This window comes from Bombyx mandarina, chromosome 10 (genome assembly GCF_030267445.1).
Source record: "Bombyx mandarina strain Sakado chromosome 10, ASM3026744v2".
Classification (NCBI taxonomy): domain Eukaryota; kingdom Metazoa; phylum Arthropoda; class Insecta; order Lepidoptera; family Bombycidae; genus Bombyx; species Bombyx mandarina.
In genome coordinates, this window is record NC_143217.1 from 9,974,190 (window position 1) to 9,996,112 (window position 21,923).

Genomic DNA, 21,923 nt, shown 5'->3' on the forward strand with positions numbered 1-21,923 from the left:
ACAGACAAATTCACCCGTAAGGCACTGTCAGGTAGGCAGTGGCCACATAAAGTAGTGTTTACTTTGGTAGCATTATTGCTTTTACAACATTCTCTAGTAGTTTTTTAAAAATTTTACCAATAAAAGCTAGTTATTTCGGCAAGGTTCTTACATAAAAAAGCGGCGTAAATGCCGATTCATACTTCATACAAGACGTCTGAGGAGGTCGTGACGTAAGCCATCCCTAACCACACGAAAGCACTCTAGCGTTCACTCCTCGGCTTATAATGTTATTTATCCTTTACATTCACGTCATTTCTTCTAAGGAACATCGGAGAGCTCTCTTTACAATTTAACCGTTGTTGGTGTCATTATGAAGTTAACGCGCGATATATGTACGATTACATATTGTAGGTTAAAATACTTTTATGTTTACAAGTTGTATTTATTGCAAAAAGCCTGTTCCGTATTTTACTATTTTGGTACTTTATCGCAACGAAAAATATTTCATTTATAGGTTATTAAAAGTAGGTACATAATTAAAAGATAAACATATAAATTTGCTCGTATTGGCATATGCATTTGCCCATTATTTCTGTCATGTTTTCTTTGTGTACTTATTTGGCGTTCACGTTAATAGCAGGCTATACGTAAAACACGACCGGGTTTCACTAGGTAATTTATTGAACAAAACATTAATTAGCGATTTTTATGAATAAAGCGCGCATGTAATAGATTATTACAATAATTATATTTACTATTCGAACATACATATACAAAATAATTCGCATTCTAAGATGATAATGAAAAAAATTAGGTCTTTTCTTATTTCGTCTTAATAAGTCTGTCTTATACTTCATGCGCAATCTGTCATCTGTCAGGTCGGTGTGGCCAATGGTTACACCTAATTATTCCCACATATATGTGTGTTCATGTGTATATGTATATATGTATGTTCCGTGTTTGTGTTTGTATATGTATGTAATATTATTATCAATTTGGTTATTCTTGCATTAAGTAATACACCTACCACAGGATTCTCTACACCACCCTTGGTTGAGTGGTACAGAATGCGTCAGGCATTAAGTCCGCCATTGTACCCTTGTGCATGATGCTGAATAAATAAATAACCTAACGATTGTTTTATTTTCAGGAACGGGATTAGCTGTCGAAGTTCATTTTGAAAATAAAGACAGCGGGTTCTTTTTGAAACACACTCCAAGATGGAACGGTGCCGGTCCCCCGCCTGAATCAATAGGGACGGCTTTACCGGGGGCTTTGCTGTCTCTAGATCGATTCACGATTTTACAAGGCTCAGCGCCGGCTTCAGTGCGAGCTACATACGGTCCTTTTTCCACAAAACAAACTGTTCCTGCGCGTTATGCAGTACCCGATCCATTGGAGCCACCGAAAAGGAATGCAAGTTTGATTGAATTACAGGAAGCCACCGCTCACAGGCTGGATGTTTCGGCTCATTTAGTCTTCCGAGAACTGCCCCGAGACTCGCCTGTGTTACGTGTACTGTTTCACACAGGGGGGGAAGGTGCACGAAGAGCAGCATCTAGACCTCGACGTGTTTGCATAACATTGCATGCGAGTCTTGGATCGAAATCGTTAACGGCCACATGTGGTCCAGAAGGCGAAGAGGGGGCTTGCTTGGCTGAATTAACAGTTCCTGCAGCGTGGTGGCCAGCTGACGGTAAAGGAAAAAGACCACCAAGAACTGTTAGGTTAGCTTACAGTGCCACAGAAGCTGGCAATGGTGAATCCGGAGAGGATACGTGCGGTCGGGTCTCAGTACAACCAGCCTGGCCATTGGGATCCGTGATTCTTGCCGGTGCAAGAGCAGGTTATAGAGAAGCAAGAGCCGGCGATGCAGCCCTCCTTCTACCACGAGCACCTCTGTATCCGCATTCTAGAATACATTTACCTTTTGTTGTTCGTCGTGACAGTTCTCACAATATAGGACACGTTGCCATCAGGTATGCTATAAATTCTGATATAATAGATTAATTCAGATATCCAATACAACGAACAAGATTTCGGCAAGCAAACTAACCCATAGACACAATCTACTGAGTTTCTCGCGGCATCTTCTCAGTGGGTCGCGATTCCGAAGTGCTAGATTCTACCAAGCACTGCTCTGTTAGCAAATTTTCTCATGTTCAGCTCGTGAGCTCACCTATCTGTCTGGGCGTATCTCCCTAGTCTACTAGTGAATAGGTAAAAAAAAAAACAGTACAATAATTAAGAAAATAATAAATAATGTAGTAGCCCACTAAGTAAAAGTAAAACTTTATAGAAGTCGTCGAACTTCTAAGTCTAAATGTCATAATAATATATTATTAAGCAATAGCGTGGCATGTCGCTTTGTGAGTTATGTTGAGATCCAACTTAACGGTTCAAGGAGAAATGCTGTCACCGAAAAGTCTCTTCATAATATAAAACTTGTTTAGATGTTGTACGCTAATGTTTGTATATTTATTTCGTGGTCTGTCGATGTTTGGGTTCATGTTTGATTTAGGCTTGCGTGGGGCGAAAGGTTTCGAAACATTTACTTGGCACCAAAAGCTTTTTCCTAAAATTACGACTATTCATTAATGAAAGCGCATAGAGACTCTTTTTTTAAAGCCACTTGTAATTTAATATTGGCAAAGTTTCAAAGGTTGAAAACGAATGAGGCGCCGACTAGGTATTTTCTCATTTATGTCCAAGTTGACCCTGTCGACCGCACTCATAACTTTATTACGAGAGCTCCGGGTGCTCTCAACCTGGATGCACCAATTATAAGTTTTGCTACAATTTCAAGTCGATGAAATAAGGTTTAGTTTCACTGTTTCTCATGCTCAATTATATTGTTTCCAAACCGTTTCCGAGTCGCAGCCAATTTTTAGGGTTAATCGTAACGTTTATTATACATTAAATAGATTCCAACATTTCAAATAGTTTATTGTTTTTGTGATCACGGACAAGTCAAATGTCTAGCCTAAAATGAATATTTTAGTATTGTTAACACTTAACTACCGTTAAAAAATTTATAATATTGTTTACTGACATTTATGTACAAATTGAGCTTATAGAACTTTCTTCTTAGAACTTTTCATTGAAAGTTTCATTAACGAACTTTCAATAAAATTAGTAAGAATTTACGTAGAGACAGAGAAATTTTTAAATAAGCTGACGTTTTTTGTGACACTTTGCTTAGAATAAGGTCTAAAGGAACTAATTTGTAATGTGAATCACTTCTCCTAATTCCTCATTTTCAAGAAGCGAAGTATCTTATGGTTCCCAAAAAGTACAGGGTATGTGATTTATTATATGAGTTCTGAGGGTTTTAAAGTCATTCAATACACTCGATTAACTCAGAAATAAATAGCTGTGTTTTAAGTGGGACTTCCTTCTACCCTTCATTTTAAAAAGTTGATTCTCTCAAATCTGAAACTATTTGGAACACATTTCAAACATTTAGACAGTTAGAACTGTTTTTTACTACATAAATATAACATCAAGCAGTTTCTTAAATATACATAAAATAGATGTAGGAATGTTGGAAAGATTTCCTTTTTATATAACCTACAATAAAATCTGCGAATAACGTCTTGCGGTTCATATTTCACGTGTTTGAACATTTATGGTCGGTACACTGAACATATTTTACAGCTTCTGCAAGGAAATATTTGCAAAAATTGAGGGAATCTAGTGAATTTAGTGCAGAAATGTTGGTACACTATAATACAATATTAAAAGTAAAGCAACGAACTATATAGATCCGTGAATTCTGACGACTTTTGGGAACGTACTGAAATTGTATAATAAGTTCCAAGATATAGAGAGCTGCAGTGAAATACTAATGTTCCGAAATTCGAATTTAAGCATATATCGACTTAAAGCCAATGCAGATTTATAATGTATTTAGGTATTAAAGAAAAGGAAAAGTATGTTTATTCATAATTTCATTAGGAGTACTGTCAGCTTCGAAACTTAAACAACCATCATTTGAATTATGACCAGAGCCATCATGGTCCTAAATGTAGAGTAGTTTATCCTACCTCCGATATCACAGCCCGCGCTTTTTCAATTACCACTATAACGACTGGAATTTCAAGAATGCCCGCCCTATGTAAAACGAATTTATCGAACTATTTTTAGTTTTACAATGTTTAAGCGTGTAGGTACGTCAGGGCGTGAAAATAGATCGCTGTAGAGACGTAAAAATGGAATTCTACGAACTAATAAGAACTCCAGGGTGGGCGGTAATAATAACCTGCTACTTAGAAACCCTGAAATTTTTCTACATTGCTAAATCATCTTTTGAATGTTACCAAATCGATATTACTGTGCATTTCAGTTTATTATGTTGCATTTCTCATTCCATCCATGCTAGCACTATTTAAGTGCTTAAGTTTTAAGTAGACTATAAAGAAATTTATTGTTATTTAATTTGTTGAATATTTGGATTGATTATTTGATTTTGACAAACATAGAATGAAAGTCAAGTCGGGATTGAGGCTGCTAAGTGTTACGGCTGCCAACTCGCGCTGGGCTGTCACTTCAGAAGTAAAGATGCGCTCTGCGACTGTCACAGCTACAAGATTGGAGCAGCCACTGCGGGATGACGACGATATTGACTTGTAAGTTGTATGTACTAATGTTATTAGTTCAAACGGGAGAGACATAAAGAGGTCAACGCAAACATTGATTAAAATCAAACGCTCTTCTTAGTATCAAACTTAATGCGTTTCAATATATTGAATTTAGCCAAGTTCCATCGTATTATACTTTCAAAGTTACTCCTCTTCGGTGTTTCTCAGCCGCTATCCGTCTTACGTTCTATTTAAAGTGATAATAATTTTAATATTTAGTAGGTGAAGGCTTTAAGAATGTTTATAATATGTAGTACGTTACGTATTTTAATTGCTATGCTTGATGTGCGTAAATAGACAGACAAGCTCTTTATCTATCTGGTGTCTAGTTATTGTCAGGGCATTTTTCATGGGATATCTATAGGACATAACGCAACTGTAAAACGGTTGCGTTTTTTGCTCATTTTTCGAGATACGATGAATATCTATGGTATTAAAGTATTGTTTGTCTTTTTCTACAAGTTGGGATGTATGTTCACTTTGCCAATGAAACCTTACTTGCCCTTACTTACTGACTATTTAACATTCAATTTTATGACACAGACAACGTGCACCCAAATGGTAATTTGCTTATAATTTTTTTTTTGATACGGGTTTAAAAAAGATCAGACGCAAAATCTACCACATGAATTAACCATTGTAATCATTCGAGGTTCCATCAACATATCGCATTGGCAATTAGTATGCTTTTCTACAGGGAGCTAGCTTAAAACAAAAAAATATATATCAAAATTTAATCAATGAACTAATCTATAAGAATCAAATGTAAAATGAGACGTTGCATGCGAATTCTATTGGCCGGCCGAGATATGGAGTGCGGATTTAAAGGACCTAGTCCATTTCTATTTTTCCGAAGCTACTCACCAATTCACGACGCTATCGAAGAAACTGGGTCAAGCAGCAAAATACACTTACAGGAAATTACTCAAACGATAACATCAATAGAAGTAAATAAAAATGTACACACCTAGCAAGTCTCAATGACGGCTTAAATAAACAAACAAATCTCGAAAGCAAACAGAACAGAACAGTTTGCTTTGAAACTTGAGTTAAAAGCCTAATTTGTCTAAAAAGCTTTTGATATAATCGGGCAAGATTATGAAATTCTAGTGTTTACCAACTAAATAATGATATGTAAATCTCCCACGAAGCACGAGAAATTTATTAACAATATTAATTTTTACTTTTTGACATTTTCGTCCCAATAAACTTCAAATTCAGTTTCAACAGTAGAAGACAGCACCTATTCAATTTAATTTTTGTAATAAACTCTCCTTCCATTTCCTTTTTTAGGTTTGTTCACAATTTGTTCACGACTTTACATTTTCTGAGCAATAAATCTAGCGGTTGGTTGTAATGCTTAATGAAACTCGATGTTACGACTTTGAGTTTCAACGTTTACTGGAATAAAATTTGTTTTCTCGCTGTGTGTTATTCAACAGTGACTTAGCGTACGTGGCTATCGATTTGACGCGACTTAGTTACCCTTTGCGTTCACCTACGAAACTTATGTCATTCAGAAACCTTTTGATAAAATCTAACTTATTTAACTTATCGTCGGTGTCAAATTAAAATCTGCTATGTGCAAAAACTCTATTTTGACTTAACGAGTAAAAACATTTTCCTATAAAATTTTATATGATAGTAAATTTTTAAGAACTATATCAAATGAAAGCTATATATAAATATTAAAGCTATAGACACATAACAGTTTCTACGGTAGATAGGTCTGTGAACTATACGAAAAGGTCAAAAAGTAAAAATCTCAAAAAGTGAACATAGCAGATTTTGGTTTGACAACGACTTTGTGCTTTAATACAATTTGTAATATATTTAATAGTGATGAAGAAGAAACTATCGGAGCCGGAGGTCCTGGTTGGGAAGAAGTACTTACTTGGCTGGTGGAAGTTGGGCCTGAAGGTGAAGGTGACGCTGAGGGATCCGAAGGCGAGTCTGGAAGGGGTACAGCACGTTTGAGCTGGTCAGCCAAAGTTTCTCCAATAATATCTTCGTCTTCAACCACTGCTGAACCACCTCACGAACGGGTTAATACACGTCTGGATATTGAAAAAGATGATATACAAGCTGTTTTGCCGATCTCAAAGGTATAATATTTTATATGTTGCGAAATTGTTTTATACGATATAGGTATGTATATATAAAAAAACATGATATAACAATAACTAGATGGCCTTACAAACAATTTCTTTTAGTCAAAGTTGAGAGTTGGAGAACTTGGAGAGATATGGAAAGAAAACTTTTGATTAAAAAAACACTCGCAAAAAATGCTACCAGCTTATTTCTTTGATAAATTGTAACTTATAAGGTAGCAACGGTATATTTTGGAGGTGGTGGATACTGGGTCATAGTATTAAATATATTTAGATACCAGCACCATTTCTTCTTAGTAATTATTGGCATTTTAATAGTTATTAGTTAGTTAGTTTTACTGGTGGTAGGACTTCTTTTTTTTTTTTTTTTTTTTTTTTTCTTCTCAATTATAGTAACGACGGCTGCCCCACCCTTCAAACCGAAACGCATTACTGCTTCACGGCAGAAATAGGCAGGGTGGTGGTACCCACCCGCGCGGACTCACAAGTGTTCCTACCACCAGTAAAATCAAATCACACATCTAAGCATTAAAAAATATATATTTATACTGTTACTGTTTTTATGTGAATATATTTTGACCGTTGCTACGAGATCAGAATGTGAAAAGGTAAAGGGCAATTTTAAATTATCACATCTTTCTGCGACTAAACTAATTCTATCGGGACGTTTCTAATATCGAGTGCAGACATGATTGTAACAAATCGCCGTGATTAAAGCGTAATGGTGCTCTCTTAGCATGAATGAAGTGCTATAATGGGAACTTTATCGCGTGCTAATGGAGGCTGGAAAGATCATAGTCGCCTACGTCGCGCGGTCGGTCGCAACACGCCTCGGCTTCCTTTGCTTTTCTCAATTAATATTTAAATCACCTTAATCCGAGATTTAAGCGCACAAAAAAGGAGGGTTTTGAGCCACATTTTAAATACATTTCCATATTTTATTATTATTTAGGTACCTTTAAAGGTTTTATATACAATATTTTTAATGATCAATGAGATCTAATGTAAAAGTAAATAGCAACCCACTCTGGCTTAAAATAAACATTTGTTCAAAACAGTACACCAAGAAAAAACTTGCAAACATAATACTGCTTGTCCGAATTGTTTATTAAAAACAGATATGATATGAACAAGATATGCTTAAAAGCGTATTGAAGCAAGCAATATTTTTTTTAAATTTGAACTGTGTTGTATGTTACAGAGCAAGTAATTGTATTAATAGTTTTCTTTTGATAGTACTATTATGAATGTAAAGGCAATTCAATGTATCTGTTACGTTTTCACGCCCAAATCACTCAAGCGTTTTTGACATAAATCGGTATGAATATAATTTGAACAATGGAAAACAATACACGTTTTATCCCACTACTAAGTAACGTCTCCAACAACGCGACATTACGTAGACGCAGCTGTGGACCGAAAGCTTTTTTATAATATATAATGATTATCGAGAATAATACAACATCAAAGTTGAAGTCGTCGTGGCCTAAAGGATAAGACGTCGGTGCATTCGTATGTAGCGATGCACCGGTGTTCGAATCCCGCAGGCGGATACCGATTTTTCTAATGAAATACGTACTCAACAAATGTTTATGATTGACTTACACGGTGAAGGAATAACATCGTGTAATAAAAATCAAACCCGCAAAATTATAATTTGCGTAATTACTGGTGGTAGGATCTCTTGGGAGTCCGGACGGGTAGGTACCACCACCCCGCCTATTTCCGCCGTGAAACAGTAATGCGTTTCGGTTCGAAGGGTGGGGGTAGCCGTTGTAACTATACTGAGACCTTAGAACTTATATCTCGACGTGGTTGGCGCATTTATGTTGTAGATGTCTATGGGCTCCAGTAACCACTTAACACAAGGTGGGCTGTGAGCTCGTCCATCCATCTAAGCAATAAATAAAAAATAGTATATCCATACAAGTGAAATTAGTGTAATTCGTTTGTCGAACACACCACGATACGTAATTCAGTTCTAAATGAACGGTGAAACCGGCGAGATTAAGCGATTGTTGGGAGGAACCCAGCAATTTAAATGCGCAAGCAACGTGTGCGGTCCCGAGGCAGCCGCTATAATGAAGTTACGGAATAATATTTATAAAGCAATTAGTTTATCTGGATAATACCGTAGGACCATTAGTCGGGCCCCGGGGCGGTGTGCCGTGCGAGGCCGAGTGACTCCATATCTATTTACTGAAGGACGAACGCACACTGACTCGTGACTCCTAACTATGACAGTTATAATATGAATACGATAAAATGTAAATATAATATAGCAACGACTCATCAACATTTTAATCGTGTGTGCTAAACAAACGATAAGCCCGATTATTTAATTCTCTCAAAAAAAAAAAACAAGTTTTTCATTCTTTGCCAATTTTTCTAATGAAATACGTACTTAACAATTGTTCACGATTGACTTCCACGGTGAAGGAACAACATCGTGTAATAAAAATCAAACTCGCAAAAAATATAATTTGCGTAATTACTGGTGGTAGAACCTCTTGTGAGTCTGCGCGGGTAGGTACCACCGCCCTGCTTATTTCTGCCGTGAAGCAGTAATGCGTTTCGGTCTGAAGTATGGGGCAGCCATTGTAACTAAACTGAGATCTTAGAACTTATATCTCAAGGTGGGTGGCGCATTTACGTTATAGATGTCTATGGGCTCCAGTAACCACTTTACACCAGGTGGGCTGTGAGCTCGACCGCCCATGCAAGCAATAAAAAAAAATTGGCCTAATTTATTTTTTGTTCAACAATCGAATTGGTCCTCAGAATTGGGAAGTACTGAATACAGCCGTATTGACTGGACGTCAAGTGTCACAGTCAATGAAGGTGCTCATAGTCTCTCAAGCGGGACAAGTGGCTGACGTCACATTACAGAGCTCCTGTCATTCGGAAGACGAGAGTGTTCTCAAAGTAAGTTGAATTACGCAAGCAATTTCTTTCGCAAATATTTTTTTAGCGACAAAATATAATCTAATAATTTAATGAACTATGGAAGCTTTTCAGTTTGCATTATATGGTCAAAGAAATAAAAAATATGTATGGTGTCGTGGGACACCGGATAGGTACTTCGTTCCTTATTATCAAAAATATTAATTTTAAGTTCTATTCAAGGTATAAAGAAAATAAAACTGGAGGTTTCGCAACAACCCACATTTGTTTGCATAAGAGTTAGTGTATTTCTCAAACGAACGCTCTGAGATCGTGGTCAATGAATAATAAAAAAAATATGTTATTTTTTGTACGTTATTACAAAGTTAAGTCGTACACTGTGTGTATTACTAATAAAAAACTTATATTACGGACAATTTTTCCCGGTTAGGGTACCCCTCCGTATCGTCCCATAAGGAACTTCGTTCCAAAACGCTATTGCGGAAAGATAATTTTTTTAGCAAGCTTCAATGAAAATTCTCCATTGCTTCAATTCAGGTGTCATCGTCGTGCAGCTCTGTCTATGTAGATGGCTCCGAGATCCGTGGCTCATCGAACGCGTCCGTGATAGTGAAATACGGAACGTACACCGGCCTGGCAAGGTTCACTGTTTGGATGCCTGAGAATCCTCTAGAAATTGACGTGGATGACAACAGATTATCCCAAATTAAAGGTAGATATTTTAGCATTGCATTATGGTTTGCACTTCTAGTCTTTTGTAAATTCATGACTTATGCTACATTTTAATACTGTGTATTACGCTGTATTACTAATTAATAATAATAATTCATAAGATGTATTTCATATTTAAAAAAAAAAAAAATAGATATTTAATAATTACATAAGTATATAAAACGGAATCAGCGTCAATAATTTTTTTTTATGTAGTTTTTTTAAATATTATGTTATATTATGTCAAGAAATGTACCGTAAATAATAATGGATGACGATAAATAGGATTCATTATTATTTTTTTATTCATATTTAATTAAGAAGCTTAGTGATTGAAGCTTAATGCTAAATTCACCATCAGGAAAGCTCGATCTTCGAGGGCAACAAAATCTGATTGGAATTAATAAATAAATAAAATAAAATGATGATTGATGGAAGTCTTATCGGAAAACGTTTTGATTCACCTTTCAAATGAAGCCTCCATAATAGTTAGTCTGTATAGTCAAAAAGATCATTTTTTATGTTTTTTTTTATGTTGAATATTTCATTGTCTATGCGGTTTTTTTTTGTGTGGATTCTTATATACAAAATATACCTTAGGTTGGAAGGTGTCTGACGATGCAAGTTCAAAAGACAGACAGCGACGATCATTGTCGGCTCGAGGCTGGGGCGGATCTAGATCTGACGGCACTAACTCTTTGACGGATCAACGCTCTTGTCGATTGAGATATCAGCAGAGCAACGTAGAGGTAAGATATACGCCGCGGGTGAGGTTTTTGTCTCTCAAGGTTTTTTATTTGTATTATTTATCATATGAACGTATGCAGATTCGAGTTGAGACTTCAAGGCTTGTGTCAAGTAACAAATTTTCTGATTAAATACGCACTTACTTGAAAAGTGTTCACAAACTACTTACGCTATGAAATAATAATATCTTGTAATAGAAATCGAATTTTATTAATCTGTAGTACTTTATTAAACACATTCAAAGTCTGTATGTAAATAGTGCGGATTAATTTCCTAGCTTAAGCCTGTTGAGTGGGGATCATTGAAACTTATTTTCTTAGGATTTGACGAGCCGTTTTCTTTAGTTTTAGTTAAAGTGTTTATAGCTTAATCTTAAGATTTTTTTTCCGTCGCGTCGAATAGCCGATAGTTTTCTAGGGCACAGACGACTGCTCCCTTATTCATTTAAATTTAACCTCATGTCTCAATATGAGTTCCTAAACTTTATGAGCTCAAGGAATACCTCGCCATCTACAGCCATAAAATGTTGTTTGTTACAATGTCTAAATGTTGTGATATATAAAAATATTTGCGATGTATTTAAAAAAAACATCCTAATCTAACAAATATGGCAAAAAGCTATCGTCCTTTTATACTTCCAAGTTTCTTATTATTATTATTATTATTGATTCATAGAATGACATCTAAAAATCTGATTGTCTCATGCCTTATATATTTTAATACTACTATACAATCGAAATTCGTGCACCCTCTAGTAATTCGTTTTATTTCAGCCACAATGCTTAGTAATTTTTCTGCCCATAATAAATATCAATTTCTCTATTCACTATCCGCTATATATAGTCTTAGTTCTGACATTTAATTCTAATCGTAATATCTAAATCTAAAATACTTGTACTAAATACTAAAATATTATGTTTCGACAGTTTAAATTCAAACAAACGGATGTTATTACGTATGTCTTGAAGCATTTATTTATTTTATTTCACTTAACGAGTGAGAAATTTATCATAATAAACCCAAAATAAGTCAAAGTTCCGATACAAAAACGATTAATTTACAGGTGTACGCTCGTTTTCTTGCAAAAGATCACGACTCTGGAAGGGTGTCGTATTTCGTGTCTCGTCGAACTTGGCTTAAAGTTACCGAGCTCGTGATGTCGTTGATGCGTGTCGCCGACTTGCGCATCGCAACATTAAGAGGGAAACTTCTTCAGGGCCGGAGTACCGGCAGAACAGAGGTTCAAGTCTTATCCCCTATAACTGGTGAGTAGTTGTTTCACCAAATACCAATAATATAAATAAATAATGAGTTTCAAAAAGAGTTCTTAGTCCTTGGTGCGGATTTTCTTTGTAACATTGTTGTTCTTTAAAAATAACCGTAACCTCTCACTACCTGGTGAGCACTTCACTCAAATGTTTTCGATGACAATAAAAAAAATCATTTTTCCTAAGCCTAGTTACATTCCTTTGCGACATCAAAGGTTTTGTGATAGAATAAATATTAAAGTTTAAATAAGGAAAAATATTATGTAGCAAATCTTAATATAGTATTTTTTTTTGTTTCGTAGTCGCGTCGTAGATGCAATTAAAACTATTTATACGGCTTAATCTATCTCTTAGATTTATGGCGTTTCCTTTTAGATTTCGCCAATGTCAAGTGTATTTAATACTCTGCTTTCTATAGCGGGCTTCGTGAACGAGCAAGGTCACAGGTACGGCTTAATCTCGCGGACAAATGACTGACATGGAAAACTGTCAGTTTTTGAAACGTCAAAAATGTAATTTAATAATAATAATATAATGGCAATAAATTTGCGAGATTAACCCGTAAAAGTAGTTTCAATTTTAAATACTTTATAATGTAATTATTTTCTCACCAATCTCAAACAAGCCAGCTTGTTGGTTTATCATTATTTCACGCAACAGTGGAAATTGATATTGACATTATTCTTACAGAGATAGTTTAGAGCGGAATAGGCTTCTGTTTGTTTTAGAAAACATCGCGATTCATTTTAAATTACAAATTTTAGTTTTAATTCCTAATATAAATTACAAATTTATCTTGAAAACGCAGGACGCGTCTAGTTATTTTAATACACTCTGTTAAACATAATGACTAGTTTATGTTTGTCCGTGTTAATAGGTCGTGTTATCGGTGTCCGAGAAGTCCGTGTTGGAAACGACAAAGTATCGATCTCAAGGTTACTTGTTCGTGTGATATCTGGCCTTCAACTTAACATCTCTCCGGACTCGGCTATAGAAAATGGATATGTTTCCGAAACGACAGTCACGAGACGATTAACAGCGCAATATCAGGTCGGTCAAAATGTTTACTTGAGGTGTGGAAATGTTTTTCTTGTAGAAAAAGATAAAAGAGCGCTTTTAAGAAATTAAAAATATCTAAGAACGCGATAATATTTTCAAATAAATAAACCAACACTTGCTTCGATATTCTTTAAAATTTGTGGATTCATAATATCTAAGAGCGCGATAATATTTTTAAATAAATAAAACAACGCGTGCTTCGTTATCCTTTAATCCTCAAATTTTATTATTACACAGACAGCGTTTCTTAAGTTATAGTACCAATTAAAATACACAATTAAATTATTATAATTAATTATTAATTTTGTTTATCTACACTTCATCAGAAAGAGATCGCGTATTTTGTTCCGCTTTTCACATTGTATTTATTTATTTTGGTGTTCATCGCAGCATGCTCTACTCTGCATTTAAATTTTGTAGGAAGGTCTATTGGACATTGATATCGAGTATTCGGACGGAAGTCACACCCCACTTCGCGATGTGGCTGTATCAGACTACTTTTTACTAGTCGAGAGCCTCGATCCCGAAGTTGTGGCTTTTGCGCCAATGTTGGCTTCCAAGCACCCACGTGTGATTGCTGTTGGTGAAGGTAATTTGTTCAATTACTTTAGTTTTGTGACTGTATGTAATGACTGAATTGTCTGTATCGCAAAGAGTTACGCCTTATTAATGTTAAACATTACTTAAATGTAATTAGATTGTAGTACATATTGTTGTGTTATGGTAACTAAGCTTGAACTGTATTTTTGTATGAAATATTTATTTACAAAATAACGACATAATATAAGAAAACTATAAAATTGATGCTTAGCTTTTGGCGGCTGGATTTGAAAGAGAGTTTGGTGTCATGGCGGACGTCGCCCACTGACATTTTTACGTTCAGAAACTGAACAAGTATTTATGTACCTATTGGCCCTGTCTAACATCAAATGGGCTATCTACGCCATTAATGGTTTTATTTCATTGAGTACACCGTGTTAGTAGTTTATAAAAAAAAAACTTTCAGGCAGCGGTGAACTTCTTCGTGTGACTTTGTTAACGCCTGAACAATGTCGTTCCGGGCCAATACGACGCGTTGCGCTTCCCGGGAAAGGTGACGCAAAGACTCCGGCTAACATTAAAAACATTCCTGGGGCATTGGCCACGGCGGCTGCGAGCGTAGATGTTGACTTCAGCGGGGGAGATGCACCACAGAGACCGGATACGCCGCAGAACGATGATATTATGGCCAGAGGAGGACTTCGAAGTGGATTGTCGGACCTTAGCGACGTGTTGAAGGGTAATTTTTTTAATTAATACTAACAATTAATCAATCATTCAAAAGTCGTCGTGGCCTAAAGGATAAGACGTCCGGTGCGTTCGTATCTAGCGATGCAATGGTGTTCGAATCCCGTAGGCGGGTAGCACGATTGACTTCCACGGTGAAGGATAACCGTGTAATAAAAATCAAACCCGCAAAATTATAATTTGCGAAATTACTGGTGGTAGGACCTCTTGTGAGTCCGCACGGGTACCACCACCCCGCCTGTTTCTGCCGTGAAGCAGTAAATGCGTTTCAGTTTGAAAGGCGGGGTAGCCGTTGTAACTATACTGAGACCTTAGAAATAATATATACAAGGTGGGTGGCACATTTACGTTGTAGATGTCTATGGGCTCCAGTAACCACTTAAAATCAGGTGGGCTGTGAGCTCGTCCACTCATCTAAGCAACAAAATAAAAAAAATCATGCAAAAATTTGTTTGTCACGTTAGTTAACGCATTACTTGACTTGCAATTGAAAGATTTGGTTTATTGAAATGTTAGGCAAAATACTGAATGTTTACTGGTTGGGTAGGGCGTCTTGTCAGCCCTGTGAGGCAGAGATCGAATTTGAGTGTGAGAATACAACGGGAGTTTGATTGAGTAGGGCCCTAAAAACATCCTTGTGATCGCGGTCTACTCATGAGGTTCGATTACCTACCCGAAAAAAGGGGTCTTGTGAGCCCGCATGTTGGGGGTAGTTCACCCCCGCACGAGTACTTACCACCAAACTGTCTATTTCTGTCATTAAGTGGAGCGTTTCGGTTTGAAGGGTGGGGCATCCGTTGTACTATAAAACTTAGATTTAGAACTCATGTCTTAAGTATTTACGTTGTTGATGTCTATGGACTAAAGTAACTACTTAATACCGGATGAGCTGTGAGCGTGTCAACCCACCTGACCAATAACAAAATAAATACAAAATTGTGTGATTTCTTAAGCTGTGTTTTCACAATTCCAGGTATATCGCCGTTCAAAGACGAAAACAACCATGAGCCGACAGTGCAGGCGCAACATTACAATTCGATCTTCCGAAGCAACCCCGCGCAGCACCCCCGGCAACATCAGTCAACAGTCATGACGCCGGTTGAAATAGGTAATCTATATATTAATACGTGAAGCAAAAATGTTGTACCCCTTTATACGAAAATTGCGCGGACGCAGACGTTTGAAATTTCCCACACTTATACACAATATAGCGAAGGAGCGCAGAACGCTAATATATTTTTTAAATTATGTATTCAAAATACATTAAATCAATAAAAAAAAACATTACACACACTACCTTCTTCGCTTATTGTCCAACTTTTGTTATTGCTTAAAGTCTGTAGTTAAATTAAGAATAAGTTAATATTGTTTATATTTCTTAGCGAAATCTGTCACTATAGAAATATAATAGTCTTTGACAATAGAACCATAATAATGTTCAAACTTATGATTTCTATTAATTATAGTCGAAGTTCGACTACTGCGGGACCTATACTATATTTTAAAATGTCAATTTGAAGCATTTATCTAGATCAGTGTTTCTCAACTTTTTTTTGTCGCGGCACACTTTAACGATTTCAAAATTTGACGGCACACAAAGAATAAGATAGGTTTAAATGTTGTTTACTTACCTGTAACACATTGTATAATGTTTATCAGATAATTATTATATTTACTTACCTGTGACAAAATTTTGAATGTAAAATCAAATAATATGTACGGTGTAATGGTGCATTTATTAAGGGATCAATTTCAAGTTTTAGTGATCAAAAGATTAATTACAAATTAATAAAACAAAAGTGGCGAGGCACGGCGGTATTTAAATGAATATAAGAGGAATATTGGTTGAAAATCGAAATTTCGGTGAAAAAAAGACCGATAGAAGTCAATATACCATATGTATTGGAGTCGTTTACGAAAGATACGGCAGAATTGGTAACCCCGAACATGATAAGTTGCTGTCATTACCTTAACTTATATAGGTAGTTAAATACTACTTTAGAGCGTCAGCGAATCCGCATTAAAAAATAAAAATTATACAGTTAACATCATATATATTACATTAACTAGCGGCCCGCCCTCGCTTCGCTTCGGAAACTGTAATTTATTATTGATTTCTCCACTATTTAATGGATGTTATTATACATATAAACCTTCCTCTTCAATCACTCGATCTATTAAAAAAACCGCATCAAAATCCGTTGAGATTTAAGCATACATACGGATATAGTATGTAGATAGTAGATATGTAACGATACTTGAGACCTTAGAACTTATATCTGAAGGTGGGTAGCGCATTTACGTTGTAGATGTCTATGGGCTCCAGTAACCACTTAACGCCAGGTGGGCTGCGAGTTCGTCCAACCATCTAAGCAATAAATAAAAAAAGTAGGGACAGAGAAAGCGACTTTGTTTTATACTATGTAGTGATGATACCATAAATAAAACCTTTCCTTTCCAGGAATGTACGTTCTCCTTGGTGCTTTCTGCTTCGCGATAGTAGTGAGTATAATGAACATAAAACGTTCCAAATATTATGAAAATATACAATACTGAAATTAATAAGTTTCGAAAAACGTATACGTTAGCCTCAATTTGAAATTGTAACGTGTTAATATGTTTTTATTCAAGGTATTCGTCGTATCATGTGTGGTGTACGCTTCTCGTCTGAAGCCGGCCGGACCAGAAGGAGGCACGGGTATGTGCCGCAAGATACCGGCACTAGCTGAAGGGGGACGGTTACAGGTCGCAGGACTAGTGGGAACTACGCTCGGACTGGCCAGGGACAAGCCCACAAGGGAATCCACAACAAACGCTCATGATTGGGTTTGGCTAGGTCAGTGGTTTGTGAAATTTTATGAGCTAAATCCTTTCTGCGTTTGTAATATGTAAATTACATATGCACGTTAATAAACATTTGCGGGCTTAGTGCGCCTAAGGCATTCTCTACCAAATAACAAAGGGTAGAGTAGACATGAACTAGGTGCATTAATTGATAAATTAATATATAATATATACAATATAAATGTCAGTAAATACACAAAACATTAAAATACATAAATTTGAAATTCATACATATAATACATACCTAAACCGGTAAAATCTCCCCCGTGCGTCGTATTTCTCAGTTCTGAGGGTCGTGACCTTTACAAGCGAACACAAGGGTCGTGACCTTTAAGAGCGAAATATACCGAAAGTAACCAAAAAGGTAACGTACCCGATTTAGATTTTGATCGAACGCGGTTTGCGGGAAATACTTGACATTTTCTGATTCGGACTTAGAAAATCCCTAACGAACCACTGTTGGAGGCGTGTCGGTAAATTCCAATCAACAAGCAGATCATTCGCCACAAACGGACATGAATAGGTCATAACTCTGAAAAGAGAGCCCTCAAACCTCCCGAGGCAAGTCCTACAGTGGAACCTCAGGGAAAACGAAAAATAAGTCGCCCCAAGCAGAGCTGCGGCCGCGCACTGTGGCAGCGGAAATGAAGAAAACCGGGTTAATCAGGCTCGAAGTAAAGCGCGTAGGGTAAGACCAGTCGTGATAACGAAAACTGCTAAAACCCTCTGCCCTGCCAATTGAGGGCTTTAGGTCCTTAAACAACAATACATCAATTTACTCTTACAAATCTAAGAATACGTAGATTCGTTAAGTCTTCGACGATTCTATAATAATTGTTCTAAAAATATGTGGTCCAACTTGCAATACGCCCTAAACTTTTATCGAGGTTGGGCAGAACCAATCATGGATTCCAAGTTGATAGCAAATTTTTGTGCAATTTTTCTAATTAGCTATATAGCTCGCTTGTATGATTATCATCGTAATTCCATTCCAATTCCACGTGATTACCATCGTAAAAGATCAGATCAAAATTAGACTTAAAATCTCACACTCTTAAATTTCAGGCAGAGCAACGATGGAGAGAAGCGGCAATCGTCATCAAGCCAACCGCAATTCCACGCAGGTTCCTGACAACGGCAACCAAGAGATCAGGATCACTGCTAATCCTCTAAACTACAACTACGTTGATCCCGATGACGCGATACGAGATAACGGCAACGTTATGGTCACAAGTTTCGATAATCCAAACTCAATTGAGTTGCCATCGCAAAACGACACGAGAGTTATCGATTCCACGACTTACTGTAAGAAACCGGCTCGGCACACACGCCAATCGTCTGGAGATGGACATTGGCAGTAAGTTATTTTATCCATTGCTTAATTCTATATATTGCTTGCTTAGTTTTTATTTATTATTTAACATATGAAGTTAAGTCAAATAAGTCAAACCAATTACATAAATTTCTTGCTTATTAGTAATTTAGCGCGGTATTCTATAAAGTATTTATAAATACGCATGTAAAATACACAATATAGATCCACATGATATAATTTAGAAGAGCCTTTTAAAACTGTCCCGTCAGCAATTCAACATAGCTAACAAATGATGTAGGTAATGTAAGACTTGCAAACCAAAAAATACCTTAGTGTTATAGTTTAAAATTATTAAATTCAAATAATCATATTATGTATGTAGTATTTTGTATATATTTTAGTGCAACGAGAACACAATTTTAAGTAATTTCCAAGAGACCTACTCTGCGAATTTTATCAACTGTAGGATTAGATGTTTAAAAAAAGATACAACGAACAATTTTGAAAAAAAAAACGAATTTCGCACTTTCAGCTGTCTCGCTTATTATTACAAATATTTTTCACAAATAGTGGTTTTCAACTGATAATTATTTTTAATAATGTATAATTTATTTGATTTGTTTTGGTCATTTAAAGTAAATTTCAATGATACTATGTACACATAGACACTTGTTGTTGTTGTCTGAAATAAAATAAATCATTCATTCATTCAGTGGTTATAAAGAAACAGCTTTGCATGATTGTGCTATACTGTGTTGTGCCTTTCTAATAGTTAAGGTATAATTTAACACATTCGGTCCTCAGGTCGGAGCCCAACAATCCGGACGACTACCGACCGCCGGTGCCGCCACACCGACACTCCTCTACCATTCAACAATCGCAGTTGCCCGTACCCCCACGAAATCCGAACAAAGTAAGTTGATCTATTTACACATTTATAGTAAATAAGTTGCGAGTGCGTATTATACGTTTCTTAAAGATATCGACCGATGGACCGATTTCGATGATTTTTTTAGGAAATCTTTCGATTGTTCTAGGCGATGATATTTAGTATTAAAATGAAAATGTCATTTATAAATGTCACTTAATCAAATGTCAAAACGTTCTATACATATGTATTAGGTATAGACATAATTATATTAACGTGTTAAGAATAAACTACGTATAACCTTTTAAGCCAGCGCACGGGGTAATTAAATCAAAGCTCTTAATGGAACCAGTTAATGAAAACAAAATTTTTTTATAGCTTAGATGGGTGGACGGGAGCTCACAGCCCACCTGGTGTTAAGTGATCACTGGAGCCCATAGGCATTTACAACATAAATACGCTACCCACCTTGAGATATAGGTTCTAAGATCTCAGTATAGTTACAACGGCTGCCCCACCCTTCAAACCGAAACGCATTACTGCTTCCTGGTAAATGTCTCTAACTACGGGACATGTAATTTTATAACACGTTTGACATATCTCGTAAGTCTATGACGAATACCTAACGTCAATAACTTTCGGCTACCTCTAACATCCTGTATCGTTTTTAATATAGATTTTGCCCGAAGCGGCTATGCCACCAGCTAGACGAAGCCACTCAAGAAATCACAAAAAATACGAACGCGAACACGAACCCACGAAGAGATCCCCGGAAAACGCCCGCCGCTCAGACCGGTACAATTAAATTTAATTACGTTGATTTATACGTTTATTAATTAATCTCCACTTTATTTCATGTTTGTTTCGTGCCTCCAATACTTTAAGCACAAGATGAATTCCTAAGAAAACTTTTTGTAACTCGTTTTTCATTTACATAACTTCCGTTTTTTTTTTCGTTTCCAATAAAACGATTAATAGCTTAATGAAAATAATAAACGCGAGATTAAAACGTTAAATTAATTTAATTATGTCGACGACCAGCGAAAATCGAATAAAGAGGGTAGTGTAAAAAAACAATTTTTTTTTGTCCCCAGAATTATTGATCTAAACAAAACGGAAGCACCATACGTAACGAGCAGAGACATAAGCCAGTATAAACGTGATACGGATCCGATGCAAAACTTAAATGATTTTGACGACAACCCGGTTGAGAAACTCACGAACAAGGACGATTGCGCTCGCCTGTTTGAATTTGACAACGACGCTCCTCTGATCATGGAGAACAAGGACTACAGAGAGATAGTGGGACTGAACAGAGGTACCGACGATTCCCGACGAACATTCGCGAAGCCAGAAAGCCCTGATTACATGCACGACTCTGGAATAGGTGAGAACATTTTTTTTACTTTACACTAGCTCATTGTATTAGCAAGAGTGATTCCGATCCGGTGGGTAGATTCAGCAAAGCACTCCTATTGCTAGAGCAGGGGAACGCGAGGAGTGAAGTTGTGTGATTTGTTTTATTTTGTCTATTTAGTGTTTCTTAGGTTTAATTGTGTAATAATGGTGGTTTATTAACTGTTTAATATCTGTGAAAGTGCACAAATGTGGGAAAATGAAACAAAGCCGCTGAACGTCACTTCTCGGGATCCTCCAAAAAGTCCAACGAAAAAATCTCAGTAAATGACCACCATTTTACTGAGATTATATTTCATCCCATATTATCTCATCTCATTTCATTTCATCATTTTTCATAAAAATAAGAGTATAAATTAAAATAAGACATGACTTAAAGGTCTTAGTTACCAGGTCATAAAATACATTAAAAAAAAATTGCTATACCTAGAGCAAATGCTAGCAAAATCTTCCAGGCTGAGCCGCGTGAGCTCTCGTCTACACATTTGATGAAGTTACTAGTAATAGATAGAAAACAAAAAAAAAAACCACAAGTGAAAAAGATTTTGTAATTTCATTTAAATCGCAGGCCTACCGGAGATGCAGATTCGTTATAAGAACAAGACCAAGGAACCGAAAGGAGATTTTGTCGAGTCTGCAAACCAAAACAAAAGTAAGTAATTTAATTCAATAAAAAGAGAGAGATAGTCGCATGAAAGGGATATAGCAATATTATGTTCTTTCATGACTTCTAACACTCAACCTCCACCGCAAATTGTGTTAGGAAACATC

At 36.2% G+C, this 21,923-nt stretch overlaps 1 protein-coding gene across 1 annotated transcript in view; it reads left to right on the top strand.

Moving 5' to 3' along the window:
- The window catches only part of dtn (transmembrane protein 132C dtn), a 95,528-nt gene that overhangs the window by 70,666 nt on the left and 2,939 nt on the right, over positions 1 to 21,923 (top strand). Inside the window, exons 2-19 of the mRNA XM_089730383.1 lie at positions 1,133 to 1,961; positions 4,464 to 4,610; positions 6,463 to 6,727; positions 9,515 to 9,658; positions 10,175 to 10,349; positions 10,949 to 11,097; positions 12,159 to 12,360; positions 13,241 to 13,413; positions 13,843 to 14,011; positions 14,429 to 14,701; positions 15,683 to 15,817; positions 17,171 to 17,211; positions 17,341 to 17,545; positions 18,619 to 18,910; positions 19,673 to 19,781; positions 20,413 to 20,531; positions 20,831 to 21,123; positions 21,721 to 21,804. Coding sequence (XP_089586509.1) covers positions 1,133 to 1,961; positions 4,464 to 4,610; positions 6,463 to 6,727; positions 9,515 to 9,658; positions 10,175 to 10,349; positions 10,949 to 11,097; positions 12,159 to 12,360; positions 13,241 to 13,413; positions 13,843 to 14,011; positions 14,429 to 14,701; positions 15,683 to 15,817; positions 17,171 to 17,211; positions 17,341 to 17,545; positions 18,619 to 18,910; positions 19,673 to 19,781; positions 20,413 to 20,531; positions 20,831 to 21,123; positions 21,721 to 21,804 — 3,804 coding nt within the window. The remainder of the gene's footprint in view (positions 1 to 1,132; positions 1,962 to 4,463; positions 4,611 to 6,462; positions 6,728 to 9,514; positions 9,659 to 10,174; positions 10,350 to 10,948; positions 11,098 to 12,158; positions 12,361 to 13,240; positions 13,414 to 13,842; positions 14,012 to 14,428; positions 14,702 to 15,682; positions 15,818 to 17,170; positions 17,212 to 17,340; positions 17,546 to 18,618; positions 18,911 to 19,672; positions 19,782 to 20,412; positions 20,532 to 20,830; positions 21,124 to 21,720; positions 21,805 to 21,923) is intronic.